The sequence below is a fragment of the Mauremys mutica genome, chromosome 4 (genome assembly GCF_020497125.1).
Source record: "Mauremys mutica isolate MM-2020 ecotype Southern chromosome 4, ASM2049712v1, whole genome shotgun sequence".
Classification (NCBI taxonomy): Eukaryota; Metazoa; Chordata; order Testudines; family Geoemydidae; genus Mauremys; species Mauremys mutica.
In genome coordinates this window covers 110550463-110573591 of record NC_059075.1, presented here as the reverse complement: position 1 = coordinate 110573591, position 23129 = coordinate 110550463, and the positions used below count along the sequence as shown (strand labels likewise).

The 23129-nt window shown below is 46.1% G+C and overlaps 1 protein-coding gene across 4 annotated transcripts in view; it reads left to right on the top strand.

Moving 5' to 3' along the window:
- The window catches only part of AP2A2 (adaptor related protein complex 2 subunit alpha 2), a 107188-nt gene that overhangs the window by 18214 nt on the left and 65845 nt on the right, over positions 1-23129 (top strand). For all 4 annotated transcript variants that reach the window (XM_045013948.1, XM_045013946.1, XM_045013945.1 and 1 more), the window contains exon 2: positions 6255-6323. In XM_045013948.1, coding sequence (XP_044869883.1) covers positions 6255-6323 — 69 coding nt within the window. The remainder of the gene's footprint in view (positions 1-6254; positions 6324-23129) is intronic.

Here is a 23129-nt window from a genome sequence, read left to right as displayed (position 1 = left end):
CAATCATAATTCAGCAGTTCTGACTTGCTTGGATTTGCAACACTAATATTCTTGTAATATATAGTTCTTGTATGCAATTTCTTTCACAAAAAAAGAGAAATTTAATGGCAACTGTAGCAACACACTTCCATGTGGCATTGGTAGGGTTTGAACTCTGGGCTTTCAGCGCTGCAGTACAGCTTTCTCTCATGTGAACTCAAAAACAAACATAAGCTGGCATCAGGAGTAGGTCCTCCTCCTACTCTCTGGGCCAGCTATAAGCGGATGTAAAGCAAGTGGGTTAAATAAGCATTTTACAGAAAGTATCATTAAATGCACAAATCTGGTAAATTCTGTGAGGCAGCATGGCTAAGTGCAGAGACTTTGATCTGCCGTGTTTAGAGGTGTGTGTTGCTCCCAATCCTATTTTACTTTTGTGAGGCATCAGACCCTGCTCACTAATTAAGAGTTGCAATGGGCACCCAGAGGCTGTCAAAGCAGTGCAGAGGGTTGAATGCGCTGTACTGATGAAATGTTAAAGGATTTCACTTAAATCTTAATTTCTTCACTTTGTCAATTTTAATCTGAATAGTAGCAAGATTTTCTAGTTCTGAGTTGCATGAGCCACTAAAGTGAAAGTTGACTGCAGTAAATTTAGAAAACTCTCAGAAGGCACAACCTGCTATCTTTAGTCCAGAGTGTAGTAAACAAAAGCAGCATATTTATGATCTTGTGGCTGTTCTCAACCACAGCTGAAGTAGTGGTACAGCTGTAAAAGGAGTAATGCCAGGCGGACATTTACTGTAAGCAGCCGTGGTGGAGCCACCACTTTTCCCTTGAGCCACAATAATTTACTGTAGTAGTCTGAAAAAAATATTCAAAAGCAAATCCTGTGCCTATTTTGATCCCACGAATACAGAGGGTCCCCGGTATACATCTCCCCCTTACCTGTTGTTTTGGATATCTGTCACTCATCAATAGGGGAATGTGTTCAATTTACGTTGGTCCAGATCTGCATATCCATTGTTTGCACGGATCGGGACCGACGTGAATTGGAACACGTTTCCCTATTGTACAGTACTGTATTTGTGTCCTCTGGCCATGTTCAAGGCTTATTACCTACAGAGGACGTTCTCCATGCTGATTAAGGAGATGGGAGGTGAAGGAAAGCCCAGTATAAAGGAGTTCTGGAAGTCCTACAATATCTTGAACGCCATTCATACATTGACACGTCATGGGAAGAGGTCACTTCACAATGTATGAACGGCGTTTAGTGCCGTGCATGGCCAAATGTTGTCCACAGCTTCATGGGATTTGATGCCGTTCCTGGTCTCGAGTGAGGAATTGTCAAGTTGGTGAAGGATGTCTGCTACAAGGAGGTGGAGGAGGAGGATGTACAGGAGTTGGAGTCTCTTACTGAGCAACTGACAAATGAGGAACTAATTGAGCTGGACCAACAATGGATATCCAAAGACAGCAAGGATGATGATGACGTAGAGCAGGAAGCCAGGAGTGTGACAACAAAGAATCTCTCCCATTTCTTTGGATTGCTGGATGAGATGATGGAAATCATAGAGAGCGGTGATCCTTTTCGTGAACAGTCTGCCAAAGTCTCCAGGGCTCTCAATGATGCAGTGGCTTGCTATAGGGATATCTAGCATTCAGATTCATGCAGGAGAGCAGACGTTGATAAAATCCTCTAAGACTTCTGCAACCAAAAAGCCAGCCACGGAAAAGCCAACCCAAGAAAACCCAGCTGCCACCCTCTACCTAAGTTTAGTGTAATTGACCATGTTTTATACTGTATTTATTTACTGTATTAAAATGTTCGATATTTGAACAGTATTAGTAGGGTTCTACATTATTTTATTAAATGTTTTATGTGTAAAATGTATACTGTATAACTTGTCAGTGTAAAAGGGTACACTGTTTAGACAAAAAGAGCCATTGTCATAGGCGAGTGTAGTGAAGTTGTGAATGCATTTCTCCCCCCCCATCCCCATTCCATTATTTCTTATGGAGAAAAATTCCCCGGTATACGTCATTTCGGTATCCATTGCCCTTTCCAAAAATGCAACCCCAGTGTATACAGGGGATCCTCATATTATACATTCCGGGGACTTGTTCCTTTGGCTTTGAGCCTCCTCAAGCAAGATGCAATCTGGACACTTCTAGCTGAAGTTAATAAAAGGGAATTCCTCCAAATGCAGGGAAAAACATGCCTCCATGCTAAATTTGACGGCTGTATTTCAGTTGCCCAGCTAGTATGGATTTAGAAGCCGATGAATTCAAGTGACCTTTTGTGCAGACGGCTTTCTGGACAGTTATTAAATGGTGTGTAGCTGAAAAGCAATTGCCTAGTCCTTATCTGTAACAAAAAACAGGGAAGGGACTGCAGTGTCCTAATCTGCAGAGCAGCATAACAGCTTATTCTACAAAAATACTACACTAGTGTCCAACAAATTCATGAAGGAATTACTGATTTTATGTCCAAGGTATTAATGTAGCTGAAATCATCAAAATATGTTGACCAAGCAGATGACTTGGGGATTAGCTACGAGTTTGACTGTTGCTGGCCCTCTTACATGTGGAATACAGTAAGTATTGAAGCAACTTGTTAGTATAGACACAGAGTTGCATCAGCTGCCTTGTTTTTGAATGATCTTCATCTGAGAAGACCTTTCGTTTATCATACTTTATGGCCTGGAACAATTTATATACTTAGGGCATGTTTTTGGCCACTGTTGACAGGGTTTTATACAAATTCTGGACTCTGCTATGTATTTGTGGGTACACTGACTTTTTAACAGAAACATTAAGGACTTGGGAGACTTCTAGCAATGCGTAGACTTGAACACTGTTAAATAGCCATTTTTTCTGCTGAGAACGTAGTCTGGTAGGGTCCCCTCCCCCCCCCCCTTCAAGGGTTGCTGGCATCACAAATGCATGAAGTATTTTGGTACAACTTTCCTTATGCTTAGATACTTTTGTAGTCAACTGCCTCTAGAGAAATAAAAACCAGTTCCTAGGCAAGAGTCCCAATAGGTGGTAAGCCTCTTTTTAAAAACATATTCTTTAGGGGCGGGGAAGGATAGCTTTTTGAGATTAAAGCATCAAACTTGAAATTAAGATCCTGACTCCATCCAGGCTCTTGAGTGAGACCTGGAGCACATAATTAAACCTCATCTCAATTTCTGTATCTGTGTAATGTAAAACCTGCACACACACTTTTGTATTGTAATGTTGATGTTAAATTCTGTTTAAAGTGGGGTGAGAGTTTCAAGATGTTATAGAAAGTGTTCAGTTTCTCTAATCTTAATTACACACATTCCTAAATATTCTGCTATTGAGTCTTTAGTTTGCACTTCTTTTTATAAAAGCGTAGTAGATTTGCCTACACAAGAGCTAGGTATTTATTTTCTTCCTGCTGCTTCTCATAGACACAATAAATGTAGTGATATCTCAGACTGATGTCGGTGTTCAGTGGTGCCTAGTTATCTAGATGAACTTTCAAAGGAAGTGCAAAATCTCTTGTGACTCAATGATTCAAGTCTTAAAGGTCAGCGTTTTACTCTTCCCCTTGTAAAAGATAAATGGTGTGCCAGCAGCTTTTGTCAGTAGTCGCTGAAATTTACATGAATACTACCTCTTTGTTTTAACACTCTTTCCACAGTTCTGGTCATATGGAAGCCAGTTGGATTGCTGAAAACAGGACCACGTAACTAAAGGCCAAAAGCCTTCTCTACAGGAGGGTTTCTTAATAGGGAAATTTCAACACAATTCAGACTTCAATACATAAGCCCTTAAAATATTCCCATTTGTTAGTTGCCATATTTTAAAATTATTGTAACCCCAGTTACTTAAATCATTTTCCTCTCACACCATCCTGTCTTTATTTTGGTCTTGCACTACAAAAATCCCAAGCCTTTCTTAAAGGTAGTGGTTAAGTAGGATTGCCAACATTCTACTCTCACAAAACCGAATATCCTTGTCCCGCCCCTTCTCCAAGGCCCCTCCCCTGTTCCATCCCCCCTCCCTCTGTTACTCACTCTCATCACTCACACATTTTCACTGGGCTGAGGCAGGGGCTTGGGGTGCGGGGGGGATGTGAGGGTTACAGCCAGGGATGTGGGGCTGGGAATGAGGGATTTGGGGTGCTCTGGGCTGGGACAGAGTTGTTCAGAGGGCAGGAGGAGGATCAGGGCTGGAGTAGGGGGTTGGGGCATGGGAGGGGTCAGGGGCACAGGTTCTGGGCGGTGCTTACCTCAAGCAGCTCCTGGAAGCAGTAGCATGTCCCCTCTCCAGCTCCTATGCGAAGACGTGGCCAGGCAGCTCTACACACTGCCCCGTTCACAGGCGCCGTCCCCGCATCTCTCACTGGCTGTGGTTCCCTGCCAGCGGGAGCTGCGGATCTGGTGGTTAGAGCGGATCTGGCTGCCCCTTTGCGGGGGAGGGCGGGGGCATACTGCTGCTTCTGGGAGCTGCACAAAGCCATTGTAGGCAGGAAGCCTGCCTTAGTCCTGCTGCGCCACTGACTGGACTTCAAACGGCCCAGTCAGCAGTGCTGACAGCAGCCATCAGGGTCCCTTTTCGACCGGGCATTTTGGCAACCTGGCAACTCTATGGTTAGGCCATTATTTTGGCCTACCTAATTGTCCTCCTGCATTGTTGTGCTGTTTAATGGAAGCATTGCCTCCCAACATTTGCCTGGACTTCACCAGGATTTTGGTGCCATAAATGGGTCTAGGTGTAGCTACAGAATGAAAAGCCACATAACTCTCATAGCTACTACTGTCAAAGTCACATTACCTAGTTGTTGCTACACTTTGCTCTATATACTTGTTTTGTTTACCCTTTGTTGGTAGAGTACGAAAGCACCAGTGCACATACTACTCATTCTGTGCTTTCATTATTGTAATGTAATAGACAAGGCCATCCCTAGACATTGTGGTGCCCTACACAGCCCTCCCACGGGTCCTGCTCCTGCCCAAGCTCTGTGGGGGGCAGGAGCAGGTTTTGGGGCAGGGGAGAAACTGCCTCCCAGCACTAGCCGGTGGAGCAGACGTGTTGGGGCTGGGTCGCCCCACTTCCTGCCGCCCAGTGATTGCAGGGCGGGCCCGACCCTGCACTCATGGGGCGGCGAGAAGTGGAGTGACCCAGCCACAGCCCGTTCCGCTCTGCTCCCGTTGCTCCCAGCCTTGCCCAAATTGCCCCAAATCTACTGGTGCTCTACGCAGCTGCGTAGTTTGCATATGGGTAAGGATGGCCCTGATAACAGAAGTATTGATGGCAGAACTGAATTTTCCTTTAGTCTTCATCACTTTCAGGTATTTGCAAGACCTGTAGTAAAGCTCCACAGCTTTTTGAGTTCCTCTGAACCTTGCGTTTAAGTAAAAGGTAAAAAGCTGGTTTGAATTGTATTGGCCCCTGGGATTCTACTAACTTCAAAGGCAGGAGTATCATTGGAAACCTTCCCCTGGCCCTAGCTCCCTCACCTGGACAACCAGTTACCCTAGGTATCTCCCGTCCATCCATCTGGCTACTTTATTTTGCATTACTGCTTATTTCCTTCCTTTGCTGCAGAGGAAATTTTTGATGCTCCACGTGGTCAGCATTAAATTTTGTGGCACTCTTGAAAACTAGTGAATTGTGCAGTAAACTGTGCAGCAATGTGACTACATAGAAAGCATTGGCCCTGGGTCAGGGCGTTCTAGCTAAATGCACATGAGTGAGGGCAGGAGTAGTGTTGGCTACTGCTGCTACCTGGAAATCTGAATCCTGGAATCTCCCCTCCCCTCCCCCCCTTTCTTGTAAAAGAGCAGCACACACATGAAAGCTATATGCAAATAAATTATAGGTAAACCTTTCAAAAGAACTGACTTCTTTCTTTGAAAATTATGCCATGCATGATTTTTATTCTGAGTAATAGGTTAAAAATCAGACTCTTTTTAAAAACTTTTGGCTATTTGTCAAATACTCTGAAACTTTGTTCTCTGGACACTTTAATGTGGGAGAGCAGAGTGATAAGCCTTTTTAATTTAAAAAAAAAAAAAAAGCTTTCCATTTCCCCAGAATATGTTAATGTACTACACTTGGTGTTCACTTTGTAGTTGATTGTTGCTGTGTGTGTGTGGGGGGGGGGGGGGGAAGGTTCTACCAATGTCTCCACTTTTAGTGAGTGAGTGGTGAGTTGAAAAAGCTGTGCTGAAAGAATTATAGTCAAATTAGGAGCTGTTTGAAATGCCAACCCTTGATGTAAATTCTCTTGATTTCAGGCAAAAGCAAAGAAGCAGAGATAAAGAGGATAAACAAAGAACTGGCAAACATTCGGTCAAAATTTAAAGGTAAGTGTATCTTTACCTTGTCTTTTTATCCTATACTTTATTCTCTCATCTCATCATGTCTGTCTTTTTTCTTCCTTGTTCTGGTGTCAAGTGAGCAAAATGCTAATGTCATCTGTTAAAATATAATACTGAAAACTGAGCAGTTGTCCGTTCTAAATGATCTGTCAACCTTTGGCACTCCTTGACAGAGGATGTTGTGAAAGCCAAGACTATAACAGGGTTCAAAAAAGAACTAGATAAATTCATGGAGGATAGGTCCATCAATGATCTTTTAACAGGGCTTCTAAAATTAGGTTCAACATAAGCAGTTTTAAATTTTAATATAGTAATAAAACTTAAGCAATACTAAGTATTCTTATAAAGCGAAGGCTAGAGAACACTTAGCTTCCACGTTATGTAGTATTAAAACTATACCTCAAGTGTATATTTAGTACATCATATATACCTACAGTTGTAATCTCATCCAAGATTCCTAAATGTTCTGAATTTAAGTATGTGGTTTGTGGAGTTGCTAGTGGCTGCTGCCCTTTCCTAATGCAGTGTTTCACCAGCAGCGTCTTCACTCAAATGTTTTATATTGACTTGTTATACTGAGGGTTGCATATATGACAATAGTAATGTGTAAAGGGGTGAAAGTTATCTGCATCGCCGAATTTACTATGTGGTAAACCTGTTCTTAAGGTTTTTCTCAAAAGCTCCCCAAAAGTCTTACATTCTCTGTCACAAATAGTGCTATTTCTAATCAGAGTAATCGTTCACTTAGGGTCTGTCTTAAAAACATCCCCCATGAATGACAAAAGTTTTGTGACGAAAAGCACCGGTGTGCTCCCAGCATAGCATTTTCATATGCCACAGGCCTCAGTGAATAGCCAGGAGATCCTGATTGCACATTTTACTGATCTGCCTGCAGTATATTTCAGGCTTAGTAGATATAGCACTTCTAGGCTCTGCTCTCTTGATAACCTTTCAATAGTCCGAAATTTTGGTATATTTAAAACTGTAAAAGCAGCAGACTTCAAATTTGTTTATCTGGGTTGTTTATTTTATCAGGCAAAGTCTCTAGACATGAAGCATCTTGTAGTAAAGTATGTTGGGAGCAAACTGACTCTAGTTCACATGCTAATTAACAGACTTCTTTTGCAGAAATAAGTGTCTAGGGAAAGTGATACAGGTGGCTTCTAGAAGAGAAACAAATTAAGATTAATGACTGCAAGTGATAGTAGGCATCACATAAACATTTTTTGTTGATAAACGTTGTACCGATTCAACATGATACTGATTATCAGAGATGTCTTCAAACTGATAAAATGTTTACTGCTTTTAACTGAAAGCTTTAATAGACAGGCAAAGTTTTCACAGTTCACAGCAGCTGCTGTAATTTAAATATCTTCTGAATTGGGTATTTTGCAGCCTAAATGCAGTATTTGGTGAAGTGGAACAGAAACGTGCACTGAAGTGTCAGTACATCAGTGAAATAATTTTCTTCAATGAAAAGTGACAATCACAAGATTGCATTATATTAGAGCATCAGACCTTTTTATCTAATACTAATATGTTCTGTACATGCCCAGACCTAGAGGCAAACAATATCAGTATAATAGGATCACTTCAGTTTCCAAAGTCTTGTCTACAATTGTTGATAATGATTATATTTCTGTAGACTTGGCTAAACAGTCTTATACTTTGTCAAGACCATTTGCTTTGAACCTTATCTGCGGTAATACTACCATTGTCAGCCATGGCACTGGTTATGGTGGTGTTGATGCAGGTACAGAATGGTGTGTGTAGGCAAGGCTCTGAGTGTTCATGATTGTATTGCTCCCCCTTATAAATCCTTGGTATTGTCCTAATAGCCATGTTACAAACTGACTTGCAGCAGGTTCTGTGCAGATAATGGTGGGGGCGGGAGAGGGATTAGAAGTGTGTTCTGAACTTCGTATAATTACTAGGTTATAGTGGTCCAGATAGCATGGTTGGATGCTTGACTTATTCAGTTCATTGACAATCTGTTTAGTGTTGGCGTAAATCCTGTTTGACGTTAGGTTTTGCACAGCCCACCATATTGCTGATGTAATCTCATACTGTTCTCTCTATTTGTATATTAATGTGACTTTTCTAAAAATGGCACATCTTCTCAGCTCTTCACTCCATTTTCTGCAGTGGATCAGACATAACCATGGTGTTGGCTAATGCTTGTGGCTAATACTGAAATACGTAACACAATGCTAATCAACAGTCAAATTTTCCCTAACAAGCTATTTTCAAAATATTTAAGTTTGACTCTACTTAATTGTCATTAATTTGAGAATACTGTGTCTCTTAAATTTTTAACTATTCTAACATTTTAAAACACAAACTAGAACTCAAATCATGGTTCTAAAATCCACTCAGCACCTATTCTGATCACGTATCCCTACTAACCTTTTAACTATGAGCTAGACACTTTTACATGCATACCCTATCTAGATTTCCAGTATGGGCCACAGACTGCCACCATCTCTATTCTCTCCTGTATACTGCCAGCTGAACAGTCCACCTGCTATTTATGGGCCCTAGTCTCATGTCAGAACCATTGCATCAGGCATGATAACCTCTTTCAGATTATCCATCCTTCATTCCAAACACATCTTCCTTTATCTGTCATCCCATGTGGGGCATAGAGTTCAAGAACCTGATATCTCCTTATGTGGCTGGAAAACTAGCTCTGGTCAGTATGTGTGGCCCTTCATTCTCCATATAGTTCAAAGATCTATTTTTTCATGTTTACAATGGTACTATTTGGACCCTGGAATACCCCGTACATTGAAAGAAGGGAGACTTGACTTCTGCTTTAGGGCCAAAGGCTCACTTAAGTATCTCCACTTTCTAAGAAATGTCCTCAGTTTCTTTTAGAGCTAGTCAAGACTTTTTATTAAAATGTAAGTCAGACTTTCTGGCCACATCTACTTTATTAAATATGCACAAGAAGAATCTTTAACTTAAAGGGCTCAATGGATTGCACATGTGATTTCAGGTGCAAGTATCTCTAAACGCCCTTGAAATCTATAATGCCATTTGATGAATGCCATTCTCTGGATTTTTTTTTTTCAGGTGCACAGCACTAGTGCACTATCAAGGAAGCAAACAAAACCCAGTTGGACTGCAGCTCCACTAAAAAAACACACAGGGTGGGGAAATCAGTGTTTTGGGAAGAGGACTAAATCAATAGGTGAAATTTTCTAAAATACTACAAATTATCTTAATATTCTTTTTCATGGAGCCACATAAATGCAAGTCTTCAGAAATAAGCCAATTACCCACACAGCTCAAGTTAATTCGACCGATTTTTTTTTTTCTTCAAGAGTGGCATTCAAAATCCTACACTATTACTCCTGCAAGCTTGTTTTAATCACAAGAATGAGAATTTAAAAGTTGCTATTTTGGTATTTGAAGCTGGGTCCCAACCCACACTTCTCTCTGTAACTGACTTTTTTTATCAAATGAAAAACATAAAGAGCATATGTAGATAGATAGCATATGGGATAACTGTACACATTGCAGGGTACCAGATTTACACTGTGTTAGTACGGCTGCTTTCTGCTAGTGGAATTTCACTGAGTCGTTAGCATTGAAGGTCATTACATAAACATTTACAATTCCAAAATGTTAATGTGTTGAATTCCTTATTTTAAAAACTCTTTCCCTCATAAAGCTGACTCTTCCTCAGTTGAGGATTTTTTGGGAATAAGACTCTCTTCTTTCCCCAATATCAGCTTTTTAAAAATCTGCCATGTTTCTGTGCAGATTGAGAAAATATTAATTACAGTGACTTTCCAGGAAAGCGTGAGCATTGTGGCTTGTGTGAGTGGGTTTTTTTAAAAGCTATTTGTAGACAAGTTGTAGTTCCACAGCTGCTTATATGGAGCCAAATTTGTAAGTATTCATCAAAGTTAAGTCTTCCTCTTGTTGCTATTATAGGTTTTTCATGTTGGCATTTCCTGAATATTGAACAGAAGTGGCTTTCTAAAATTCACTTGAGTTGTGCAGCCTTCACTGAAGTTGCCTTCAGCTAGCCCTGATCCATATTATTTATATGTTGTAATCTCCCCTCCTCAGGGACATTTTCTGCTGATTAACAAAAGTGTCTTTTATTCTGAAAGCAGAGCTTGTTAATTGATGGAGGGGAACATAGATAAGTGAATGTTGTTGTGGAACAGGGATTAAAATTCTTAAAATCTTTGTATCACGGTGACACTTTTACTTGGTCATTAGATCTGCTTGTACGCCTATTAAGGAGCAATTTGAGTCTGTTCCCATTAGCAGTGACCTGTTGTCTTCCCAAGCCAAAATTGGTGGTACATCTTCCAGTGAAATTGCTTTATTTCATTATCTCTTTTTTTACTATGTTTTTAGCATACCCTGTTGCCTGTTATATCGGTCTTCTTTACAGCTCTTTATTTCACAGGTCAATAAACTATATATTTCCTTTTTGTATATTCTCCTCTCTTGGTTGTGCCTCTGCGCTCCCTTGATAGCTTTCCATATCTGGAGGGGGAAAAAATCCTGTTACAACTCTAGCATCTATTTCATCACCTGCCTTTTTATTTTTATTATTATTTTTTTAAACCATTGAAATCTGTCCCAACACCCCTATTAAGAATTTTGAACTGGCTGAAAATAGTATATCCAATATTGTGTACAAAGTGTTCAAATCCTTTATAAAGCAACACATTTTAAACACTGGTAGGGTAGTAACTGGAGGCATAGCCATTAAGCACTTGGTGACTTAAGCTCTGCATGCTTGCATGCTTGTTGTTGGTTTTTTGTTTTTTTTCTCCATACCCCGGAGCCACATAAGTTTTGCTGCCATAAGTGGTAGTGTAGACACGGCCTTAGAGAATGCATAGTGCCTTAATTGTGCACTAGCACAGAAAAGTGTTTTTTTTGTTTTTTTTTTGGAAATGTATGCAGCACCCTTTTATTATAGGGATTGTTATTAGCTTCCCCATATTTGTTGCCTAATGCTTTCATTATAAAAGGTCCTTGTGACCTTTTCTGAGAAGATCTAGCACTTCCATTGTTTCCAGTGAATCTCTGCCATGTAGCTGTGAAAAAGATGGCCCAAAGCCTTTTTCTTTCCAATGAAATTGCATTCAGATTTGGCTAAAACTAAACTTCTGAAAACTACAATTTCTCTGCTTTTGTTAGAATGCTGAACAAATGTTGCTGAGAATTACTGAACATACACATTTTAATCAGAAGCTGGGCTCATACCACCACCATCCACTCCCCTTCCCCCCCCCCAACCACCACCAAAGCAGCAGTACACAGTGCATTGAGAGCCCTGGGAGCAGATAGCCTGTCTTGGGACTGTGCTGTGGAGCAAGTGGCTTGCTGGGCTTCTCTGAAAATCCCTCCGGATTGCACATAGCTCCAGTGGCCCATAACCCCTCTGAGAAGTGAACATGGGGAAGGAACTCCTCCACTTTCTGGGGACAGATGGGCCATGCTCCCTCAGGCCGAGTAAGTGGCCCCACAGAGTCCCTTCCGTTCTTTTCTCCTCTCCTGCCCCCCAAATAATGGCCGCCTTCTCCAGCTAACATAGGTAGCTCTGTAACACCAGCTGTGTTGCAGTGCTGAGAGTTCAGAGTTCAATCCTTTCTGATGCATAATAAGATTCTTATAGTTCACATAACTTGTTTTTAATCTTCATCCTTTTTTTTAAAAAAAAGCAAACTACATAAGCTAAAGAACTCTTTTCTGTGTTACACAGTCAAGCGCTTAAAAATTAAGAAATGCTACAATTTAGGTTGCCCATGATACCTTACTTCTGTTTCCTTGTGTGTAAGCATTATGATGATTTTTAGCTATTTAGGAAGTTTTAAGACTAACAAATTCTAGCCACCAACATGAAAAATTTCAGCTGGAGGGCTAGGATTTCACTCTGAATTTCAGCCTGAGTAATTTGTCAATAGTATAACGCATCAAAGCCAAGGTTATTACAATATTTTGCGTAAACATGACTAAGTATTGCTGTGTGCTCTACCTGTGCTTTGTTAAATGTTGTGTGACTTGTGCGTTCATTGCAGAAAAGCCTCTCTCCAGTTAGCTTACCATGTGTACTTTTTCTTGCTTAACTTTCAACCTAGAATCATATTTTAATTAGAGAAAGAATTACATTATCTTCACAGTATAATTTGATATTCTACATTTTGATAGTAAGAGATGAAATGTTATGTATATGGCAGTTGGAAAACTTGCAGTTGAAGAGCCTGTTATACATGAGTTCTTGAGGCCTTGGGGCATACTACTGTCCCAGACTGTGTTTACAAACGCTCTGGCTAGATGAGAGTTTTGGTTGATGTAAATTGAGTTAATTGCCAGCTAGTTCCAGTTAACTAATGCTATTGGAAATATTGGCACTGTAGGCAGAAAGTTAAGGTGCTTACTGGTTGGATACTGTGTAAATTGCCTGAGGGCAGCCAGTGGAACAGTGCAGAGCTTACTGATAGCAGAGCTGGGGTGGGCAGGGAGTGGTACTAGGAAGCAATGCTGGCGGCTGCCTTAATTTTTTTCCCTCACCACAGTTTAGTGTTCTATTCCTAGCACACCTTTGGCTGCCTGCTCTGGCATAGCTCAAATCCAGTCATCTTCCCCATTGCTCTGCATCCTCAGACTTTATTGGCCCACATAGCTCCAGTACTCTGGCTTTCACTCCTACTCTTCCCCCAACCCAGTGGACCCACCATGAGAGTGTTGTGGGATTTTTTTTTTTTTGTAATTATCTTGTAGGAATGGGTGAAGAATTCCTTGAGGCTATTTCTCAAGGGTGGCTGGCCGGCGTCAGACTCGCGCTCTGTGACTGTTCCCATCCCACTGCATGCCATGGCATGGAGATCTTTAGGGATAAAAAGGGAACTTCCATACCTCAGCTGGTGGGGCCCAGGCAGCCCAAGTACATAGACCTGGGTTCTAGCACTGCCTTTACGTCGGTTTCAGGGAAGCCCTTCCCCCAGTGTGTTGGAGTTTCCCAATGGCTAAGGATCTACGCTAAATATGGACTTGGATTTTTCCGTACAAGAAAACTTGGCCACTAGGATTGGGCCTTTCTAAAACCCTCTCTTGTATACAAATCAAAACAAAATACAGGCCCAAGAGAGAAAATAGAGAACACAATTAATGTTGGTGTGTAAAGAGTGAAATCTAGGGGTCTTTGTCTTGAAAGAAAAATCTAATGTAGCCCTTTTATTTAAACATCTAGAAACATTGTGCCTTTTTCCCCAGTGGTAAATTGTAAGCATGGCTGTGAAGATATGAGTACTAGTAGTTTTAATGAGACTGTCTTTATATGACTGTTTCTTAAGGAAGCTTACTGGGTTAATCACTTTTAATCTGAAGATCTCAAAGCACTCTTTTAACCCTGAAGCTTTGAAAAACTAGTCTCAGATGCCAGCTGTATGCTGATTCTACAGGCAAACTGTGTCTGTCTTCTCAGTGTAGTAAGTCAGTGGTAGAGCTGGGGAGAGAAAAGAGGAGCTCTAAATCCCAGTTGCCTGCTCTAATAACTCACTAAACTGTTCCTCTACTAAAGCTCAGCCACTTTAGCCTAAGATGCTTCATTTTTATCCTTAAAATGTTTGTGGTTTAACTTGTGCTATTGAAAGATCCTGTAATTGTAATAGTCTGTTCTGATTTCTTATCAGAACTGAAAGTCCTGTCACTCTTCCCTTCCCCAAATTGCATGCAGAGATGCATCATAATGCACTTTTTACCAAATGATTAAGAAAGGGCTATGGACAGAATGTGGGACAGGTGCTTGATGATTATACCAAGAACTACAACAACCAGTTGCTTGTATTAGCATAATGTGAATACTTAATTTTGTCTAAGCAAAAATGTTCATACCAAAGGCTGGTCGTAGCAGACAGGTGACTGACTGACACATATATCTTCTGTTAACACTTTATGAAGCAATATTTTTTTACCCAGTTTAAGTAGACCTTAAGTATAAATACTTTAATTTAAACATTCTTGGTGGTGAACAGATTTGATTGTAAACTGATATTTAAATTCTGATTGTACTTCCTGATTTGTAGGTATCCTAGTAAGCTTGTCTGCTAGTATGCTGGCAACTAAGGGTACGTCTATACTTACCGGCCGGGTCGACAGGTAGCGTTCGACTTCTCGGAGTTCGAACTATCGCGTCTAATCTAGACGCGATAGTTCGAACTCCGAACGTGCTCCCGTTGACTCCGGAACTCCACCACGAACGGCGGTGGCGGAGTCGACGGGGGAGCCGCGGACTTCGATCCCGCGGCGTCTGGACAGGTAAGAAGTTCGAACTAAGGTAGTTCGACTTCAGCTATGCTATTCGCATAGCTGAAGTCAGGTACCTTAGTTCGACACCCCCCCACCCCCGCCACTGTAGTCCAGGCCCTAGTACTGGAGGATTTGTAACTGATATTGTAACTCCTGGAGACTTTTGCTTGTTCGCTTAAACTATTCAGTTAGGCTCCTTTCTATAATTCCTGCCACACTTGCTGGAAGAAGTACATAAATTACTCTAAAGTGTATAGATGTGAACATAGAAGCTACCAAAACTAGATAGCACATTACAAGCTGTGATATGAGTTTTTATGCCCAGAATACTTATTCTTCTTCGAGTGATTGCTCCTATGCATTCCATGTAGGTGTGCCCGCCGCGCGTGCACGGCTTCTCCGGAACATTTTTACCCTAGCAACTCCGGCGGGCCGGCTGGGCGCCCCCTGGAGTGGCGCCGCTATGGCGCTGGATATATACCCCAGCCGGCCCGTCCGCTCCTCAGTTCCTTCTTCCCGCCTGTGACGGCCAGTAGGAACAGTGGAGTGCTCCCTTACCTCCACAGCCCTAGCGTTCTCCATAGTTTTAGTGTATATAGTTGTTAGTAATTAGTTAAGTTTCTTGTTATAGTTGTATATATAGTTGTATAATATAGTTGTTAGGGAATTAGAGGGGTTAGCCCTCTTCTTCCGCCCCGGTGTGGGCTTATGCCCGGAGCACCGGGATTCAAGCCCTGCGCGGCTTGCCAGCGGCCCATGCCGGTGAGTGACCCGCACGACTCCTGCCTCCGCTGCCTCGGAGAGTCGCACAGATCAGATAAGTGCCCGATTTGCGTGGCCTTCAAGCCTCGTACGAGGAAGGAGCGGGACTCTCGCTTGAAGCAACTGCTCATGGAGGCTGCTCTCCAACCCCCAGCGCCAGCTCCATCGGCGCCGAAGCCTACCTCGGCGAGCAGCGCACCAGCAGCACCGAGCCGCTCCGGTGCCGAGGCCTCCTGACACCCGGCACTGAAGACCCGGCACCGCTCCCTCTCTCCGGGGAAGAAGCAGAAAGTGCCGAAGACGGCCTCTGCGAAGCAGCAGCAGAAGCCGTTAGCCCAGCCGCCTCCGACAAAAACGGTACAGGCTGAGGCAGTGCACAAGAAGTGCACCGGGCCGTCGACTCCGGCGCCGCAAGGGCCGTCGAGTCCGGCACCGCCCAGCTCCCCGGTACCTACCGAGGAAGAGCTGAGGATCCCGTCCACGCCTGAGGCGTTTGCGACGGCGAGAGAGCTGATCGAACTCACGACAGCTACGAGCCATCAGCTCCCGGCACCGCCGGTGCGGACACTCAAGTCGATCGGGAAACCGCTGATGATGCGCCCTCCTTCCCCGGGCGACCGAGACGATCGGGGCCCCAGGATCCGGTCTCGATCCCTGTCTCACTCAAGGCGACGGTCGCCGACACACCGGGCCCGATCCATGAGACGGTCAACGTCGAGACGCCGCTCCCCGTCTCGGCGCCGGTCGCAGTCCCGGCACCGCTCTCAATCGCGGTACCGGTCGCGCTCCCGGCGACGCTCCAGGTCCCGGTCGCCGAGTCACCGGCACCGCAGCAGGCCCGGTTCCAGGCATCGCTTGCGGCACCGAGACTCACGCAGCCACTCAAGGCGCCGCCGCTCGCGCTCGAGATCCGGCTCCCGGCACCGCCGGTCGAGCTCCCGGCGCCGTCGGTCGAGCACCTGATACCGCGCCACGCGCAGGTCCCGCTCGCCGCTTAGGTCGCATGACGACCGGCACCGACCTTCGGCACTGGAGACACATTTGACACCGGCACCGGTCGTCCGCCCGGGGACCGCCACGGCTCCTCCCTGGCCTTCGCGGGAACCCTCCGTTGCTTCCCCTGAGGGCAGTGCGGTAGACTTCCGGGCGGGGTCTCTTCCGCGGGACCATGGACCCCAGCAGTGGGGATTTTGGGTACCCTGGGCCCAGCATGAGCAAGGGCCTCCCCTTCCACTGAGGCAGCCAGGCTCGGCGCGTTCGGTGCCGGAGGCCACTATCAGCAGGCCCCCCCCGTCTCCAACGGCGCAGACCGCCGCTCACGGCCCACCGTTGGGGCATGAGGCACTGGCATCTGATCGCCCAGAGGTAGAGCAGGCACCGGAAGAGGTGCTGCCAGGACACTCCTCGTCCTCCTCTCCCGACGAGGCGGTGGCAGGGGCGTCACCATCAGAACCCCCGCCTATTGACCTCAAGGCGCATCAGGACCTTCTCCGAAGGGTAGCGAAAGCCATTAACCTGCCCATCGAGGAGGTCCAAGAGGTCGATGACCCGATCACAGATGTCGTGGGAGCGGAGGCCCCCGTGAGAGTAGCGCTGCCATTCATCCGCACAATCCAGCGGAACAATGCTGCCATCTGGCAGTCGCCTTCCTCCGTCCCTCCCACGGCGTGCGGGGTGGAGAGAAAGTATTCCGTCCCGCCCAAAGGGTACGAATTTCTCTATGTGCACCCAACCCCGGACTCTCTGGTTGTCCAGTCCGTGAATGACCGGGAACGTCACGGACAGCCTGCCGCTGTGCCGAAGTCCAAGGAGTCCCGGCGCATGGACTTGTTGGGGCGCAAGATTTATTCAGCGGGCGGTCTCCAGCTCCGCATTGCGAATCAAATGGCCCTCCTGTCCCGATACACGTTCAACATCTTGGGGTGCCTGGGAAAATTCGCAGAGCTGACCCCACAGGACTCCCGCCGGGAATTCTCGGCGCTCCTGGAAGAGGGCAAGATGGCCTCCAGGACCTTAATCAAAGCGGCTGTGGACTCAGCGGACTCGGGGGCCAGAACTATAGCTTCCGGAGTAACCATGCGGCGCATTGCGTGGCTGCAATCTTCCACTTTGCCGCCGGAGGTGCAATACACCCTCCAGGACCTCCCCTTTGAGACGCAGGGTCTCTTCTCCGAAAAGACAGACGCGAGAATTCAGACCCTAAAGGACGGGCGGGTGGCGATCCGTACTTTGGGCATGCACACGCCGGCCACCCAGAGGCGATCGTTCCGGCAGCAACCCTACCGACCCGTCCCGCAGGCCAGGTCTCGGCCATTTAATAATCGAAGGGCGGCCCCCTTCCGCCGCAGACCGTCGGGGGGGCGGCGTAACCAGACCCAGGGCTCGTCCAAGGCCCCTCAAGGTCCAAAGCCGGCCTTTTGATGGGACGCCCGAGGACGGCCCACCACTCTCCCCCCAGGATCCATCCCTTTTGTTTTCAAGTCGCCTTTCCCGCTTCCTCCGGGCGTGGTGTTCTATAACATCGGACAGCTGGGTCCTCAACACCGTCCAGCACGGCTACCGCCTACAGTTTATTTCGCCCCCTCCCTCCCACCCACCTTCCCCGTCCCTCTTCAGGGACCCCTCTCACGAGCAAGTCCTCTTACAGGAGGTCCAGACTCTGTTGAGCGTGGGTGCCATCGAGGAGGTGCCTCCCAGCAGGCGGGGCAGGGGATTCTACTCCAGATACTTTCTCATCCCCAAGGCGAAAGGAGGCCTTCGTCCCATCTTAGACCTCCGGGAGCTCAACAGGTACCTGTGCAAGCTCAAGTTTCGGATGGTAACCTTGGGGACCATTATCCCTTCCTTGGATCCGGGAGACTGGTTTGCCGCCCTCGACATGAAGGATGCTTACTTTCATGTAGCAATTTACCCCCCCCAGAGACGCTACCTGCGCTTCATGGTCAACGAAGCCCACTACCAGTTTGCGGTGTTACCCTTCGGCCTCTCCACCGCACCGAGAGTATTCACCAAGTGCATGGCGGTCGTGGCCGCAGCCCTCCGTCGTCGTCGAATCCATGTGTACCCATATCTCGACGACTGGCTGATTCGTGGTCGCTCCCAAGAGCTGGTGGCGGCTCAGGTGTCCGAGATACTGCATCTGTTCCGGTCTCTCGGCCTACTTATCAACGCCGAACAGTCCCACTTAGTTCCGGCGCAAAGAGTGGAATTCATAGGAGCAGTCCTCGACTCCAATCTGGCCAGAGCCTGCCTCCCTCGTGCTCGCCACGAGACGTTGGCCTCCCTTATACGGACACTGCAGGCCTTTCCTACGACAACGGTGCAATCCTGCCTGCGTCTCCTGGGTCACATGGCAGCGTGCACATTTGTGACCGCGTACGCAAGGCTGCACCTTCACCCGTTCCAAATGTGGCTGGCATCGGTGTACCGCCCCCATCGCGACCCCATGGACATGGTGGTGACGGTTGCGAGACCCACTCTCCAGACGCTCACCTGGTGGCTGGATCCGGAGATAGTCTGCGCAGGGGTTCCGTTCCGCCCTCCTCGCCCGTCGGTCACCCTGGCTACGGACGCCTCGGCCCTGGGATGGGGTGCTCACATGGGAGACCTGCACACCCAGGGTCTCTGGTCAGCCCACGAGCTCTCCCTCCACATCAACATCCGGGAGCTGAGAGCAATCCGCTTGGCGTGTCTCACCTTTCGAACCCACCTCCAGGACCGCTGTGTAGCGGTGTATACGGACAACACCGCAGCAATGTTCTATGTCAACAAGCAGGGCGGAGCCCGCTCCTCCCCGCTTTGCAAAGAGGCGATGCTCCTATGGGATCTTTGCGTGACCCACTCGATTCGCCTCGAAGCGTTTTTTCTGCCAGGGGTGCAGAACACGTTGGCCGACCATCTGAGCAGGTCCTTCGCCTCCCACGAGTGGTCCCTTCGCCCGGATGTGGCTTACACCATTTTCCAGAGGTGGGGCTTTCCCCAGATAGACCTCTTTGCTTCCCGGGCCAACCGGAAATGCCACAGGTTCTGCTCCTACCAGGGTCAAGCTCCAGGCTCCCTCTCGGATGCGTTCCTCCTGCCATGGACGGATCCCCTCCTCTACGCGTTTCCCCCGTTTCCGCTCGTCCACCGAGTGTTACTCAAGCTTCGGAGGGACAGGGCCCGCGTAATACTTGTCGCCCCGGCCTGGCCGAGACAGCACTGGTACACCCTGCTGCTCGAGCTGTCAGTTCGGGATCCCATTACCCTGCCACTGTGGCCGGACCTCATCACTCAGGACCTCGGCAGGCTTTGTCACCCGAACCTGCAGTCGCTGCATCTTACAGCTTGGTTCCTGAGTGGTTAACCAACGCAGAGAGGAGTTGTTCGTGGCCAGTGCAACAAGTCCTGCTGGAAAGCAGGAAGCCTTTGACGCGCTCTACCTACCTCGCGAAGTGGAAACGCTTCGCGCTCTGGTGCGACCAGCGAGGTCTTAACCCGTTCTTGGCCCCCATCCAGACCGTCCTCGACTACCTCTGGTACCTGAAAGGTCAAGGTCTCGCGATCTCGTCCCTGAAGGTGCACCTGGCGGCCCTGTCAGCCTTTCGACCCGCTATAGGAGGTCGCTCCGTCTTCTCCAACCCAATGGTTGCCCGCTTCCTTAAAGGGCTAGACCGTCTCTACCCTCAGGTGCGTCCTCCTGCTCCGACTTGGGATCTGAACCTGGTTCTCGCCCAGATGATGGGGCTACCCTTCGAGCCCCTGGCCACGTGCTCTCTGCTCCATCTCACCTGGAAGACGGCCTTCCTCGTGGCAATCACATCCTCCAGACGAGTCTCGGAACTCCGCGCCCTGACGGCAGGTCCCCCGTATACCGTCTTCCACGGGGACAAACTGCAGCTTCGACCACACCCGGCCTTCCTCCCCAAGGTGGTGTCGGCCTTCCATCTCAACCAAGAGATCTTCCTCCCGGTTTTCTTTCCGAAGCCGCATGCCTCACCTCGTGAGCAGCAGCTCCACACCCTGGACGTCCGCAGGGCCCTCGCTTTTTACATCGACCGGACAAAGCCCTTCCGGCGTTCGACCCAGCTCTTTGTGGGGATCGCCGACCGCATGAAAGGCGAGCCGGTCTCCTCGCAGCGGATTTCATCCTGGGTGACGTCCTGCATACGAACGTGCTACGAGCTTGCTCGCGTCCCCCCGTGCCGACTCACCGCACACTCGACGAGGGCGCACGCCTCGTCGGCCGCCTTCCTGGCCCATGTCCCCATCCAGGACATCTGTAGAGCGGCCACCTGGTCTTCGGTCCACACCTTCGCTTCCCACTACGCGTTGGTGCAGCAGTCTCGAGACGACGCAGCCTTCGGCTCCGTGGTATTACACTCCGCCACGTCTCATTCCGACCCCACCGCCTAGGTAAGGCTTGGGAATCACCTACATGGAATGCATAGGAGCAATCACTCGAAGAAGAAAAGACGGTTACTCACCGTAGTAACTGGTGTTCTTCGAGATGTGTTGCTCCTATCCATTCCAGACCCGCCCTCCTTCCCCACTGTCGGAATAGCCGGCAAGAAGGAACTGAGGAGCGGACGGGCCGGCTGGGGTATATATCCAGCACCATAGCGGCGCCACTCCAGGGGGCGCCCAGCCGGCCCGCCGGAGTTGCTAGGGTAAAAATGTTCCGGAGAAGCCGTGCACGCGCGGCGCGCACACCTACATGGAATGGATAGGAGCAACACATCTCGAAGAACACCAGTTACTACGGTGAGTAACCGTCTTATCTGCTGGTCCATTGGAATGCCGGAACTAGTGTACTAACCACACAAAAGCAAGTTATACAGAACTTAAAGCTAAATCATTGAATTACACAAACTGGTAAGCAAACTTTTTTGCCACAGAATGTATTTTCTCTCTCCTGAATGTAAACCATTACTCCCTTAACATAAAATTGAAATCTTTACATTCCAATTGGTTACTGGCTCCAAAAAACCCACCTTACTAATGCCCACACAAGCTAATTGGACTGGTTGGGTGTTATCAGTTACTTAATTTGTGTAGATAGTCCATTTACATAGAACTGAGTGTTCTTACTCTTCTTTCTGATTGTGTTCAATAGACTATACTTTAAAAACTGCTGTAAAATTGCAGACAGCTCGCGATGTTTTCCTAATTTTCCCCTTTCTGTTGTGACTTCATTTATAAACTATCATTTGTACATTAGCCTTGTTTAGGTTTCTGGCTGGAATAAATTCAGAGACTTCATAATGTTGCTTTTGATGTATGCTTTTCCTATATTGATTATATGTCTGAGAGAAGTATGATCCACAACTACAGTTCCTATTGGTGTGTGCACAGCTCTAGAATCTGGTGCTAAAATCTCTGAACAAGTAAAGAAATTATACTTTCAAATTTCTTCAACAGTGGAATTTGCCTCATCAATGGATAGTAATTCCCATCAGATGACAAGAACACCAAGTTTTCTAGGGAAAGAAGTCATTTTTGTCCTGTTTGCTGTGGTTGAAACTGCTGACCAGAATTCTTTGGATCCTTCCTGTTTCTGCTGAATTTCAGACATAAGTTGTTACAGAAACTTATGTATATATTTTTCATTGAGGAGAACCTGATCAGAAGAAAAACATTTCCTGTTCCTTTCTGTTTCCTGTGAGCAATAAAATATGAACTTGCTGTTAGGGGTTATAGGAAAATATATAATTCTTTGGCACTAAAACACTGGGGTTTTTTGTGTAGTGAAATTCAGCATGGACAAGGGGTATTTATGCAGTTTCAGACCACAATAAACTGTGCAAAAAATCAGAATAAGTGCTAGGATGGAGACTTCAGTTGCGCAAATTGAGGTTTCTTCAGCATACATAAGTGTGCCCAGGCATGTGTTTAAAGTGGGGCTGTTGTTGAGTTCTCACAACATATAGTACTTAAAATAACAAAGCTGTGTTTAAACTATAATAAGGTTATTTAAACAAACTATACACAGCAAAGAATCCTGTGGCACCTTATAGACTAACAGACGTTTTGCAGCATGAGCTTTTGTGGGTGAATACCCACTTCTTCTTCGGATGCAAGTAGTGGAAATTTCCAGGGGCAGGTTTATATATGCATGGCTTCTTGCTTGCATATATAAACCTGCCCCTGGAAATTTCCACTACTTGCATCCGAAGAAGTGGGTATTCACCCACGAAAGCTCATGCTGCAAAACGTCTGTTAGTCTATAAGGTGCCACAGGATTCTTTGCTGCTTCTACAGAACCAGACTAACACGGCTACCCCTCTGATACTTGAAACTATACACAGTTCAATTTAGTCTTTGGAATTGGAATCCATCTTAGATTTTATATTGTAATACAAAATTAAACAAACTAGGGCTGTTGATTAATCACAGTTAACTCATGATTAACTCAAAGTAATCATGGTTTAAAAAATTAATTGCGATTAATTGCAGTTTTAATCAGCTGTTAACCAATAAAATACCAAGTGAAATTTATTGAATATTTTTGGATGTTTTTCTACATTTTCAAATATATTGATTTCAGGTACAACACGGAATACAAAGTTTACACTGCTCACTTTATATTATTATTTTGGATTACAAATATTTGCATTGTCAAAATTATAAAAGAAATAGTATTTTTCAATTCACTTCATACAAGTACTGTAGTTCAATCTCTTTATCCTGAAAATGCAATTTACAAATGTAGATTTTTTTGTTTGTTATATAACTGTTTTGTTTTTGAGTGCAATATAAAACTTTAGA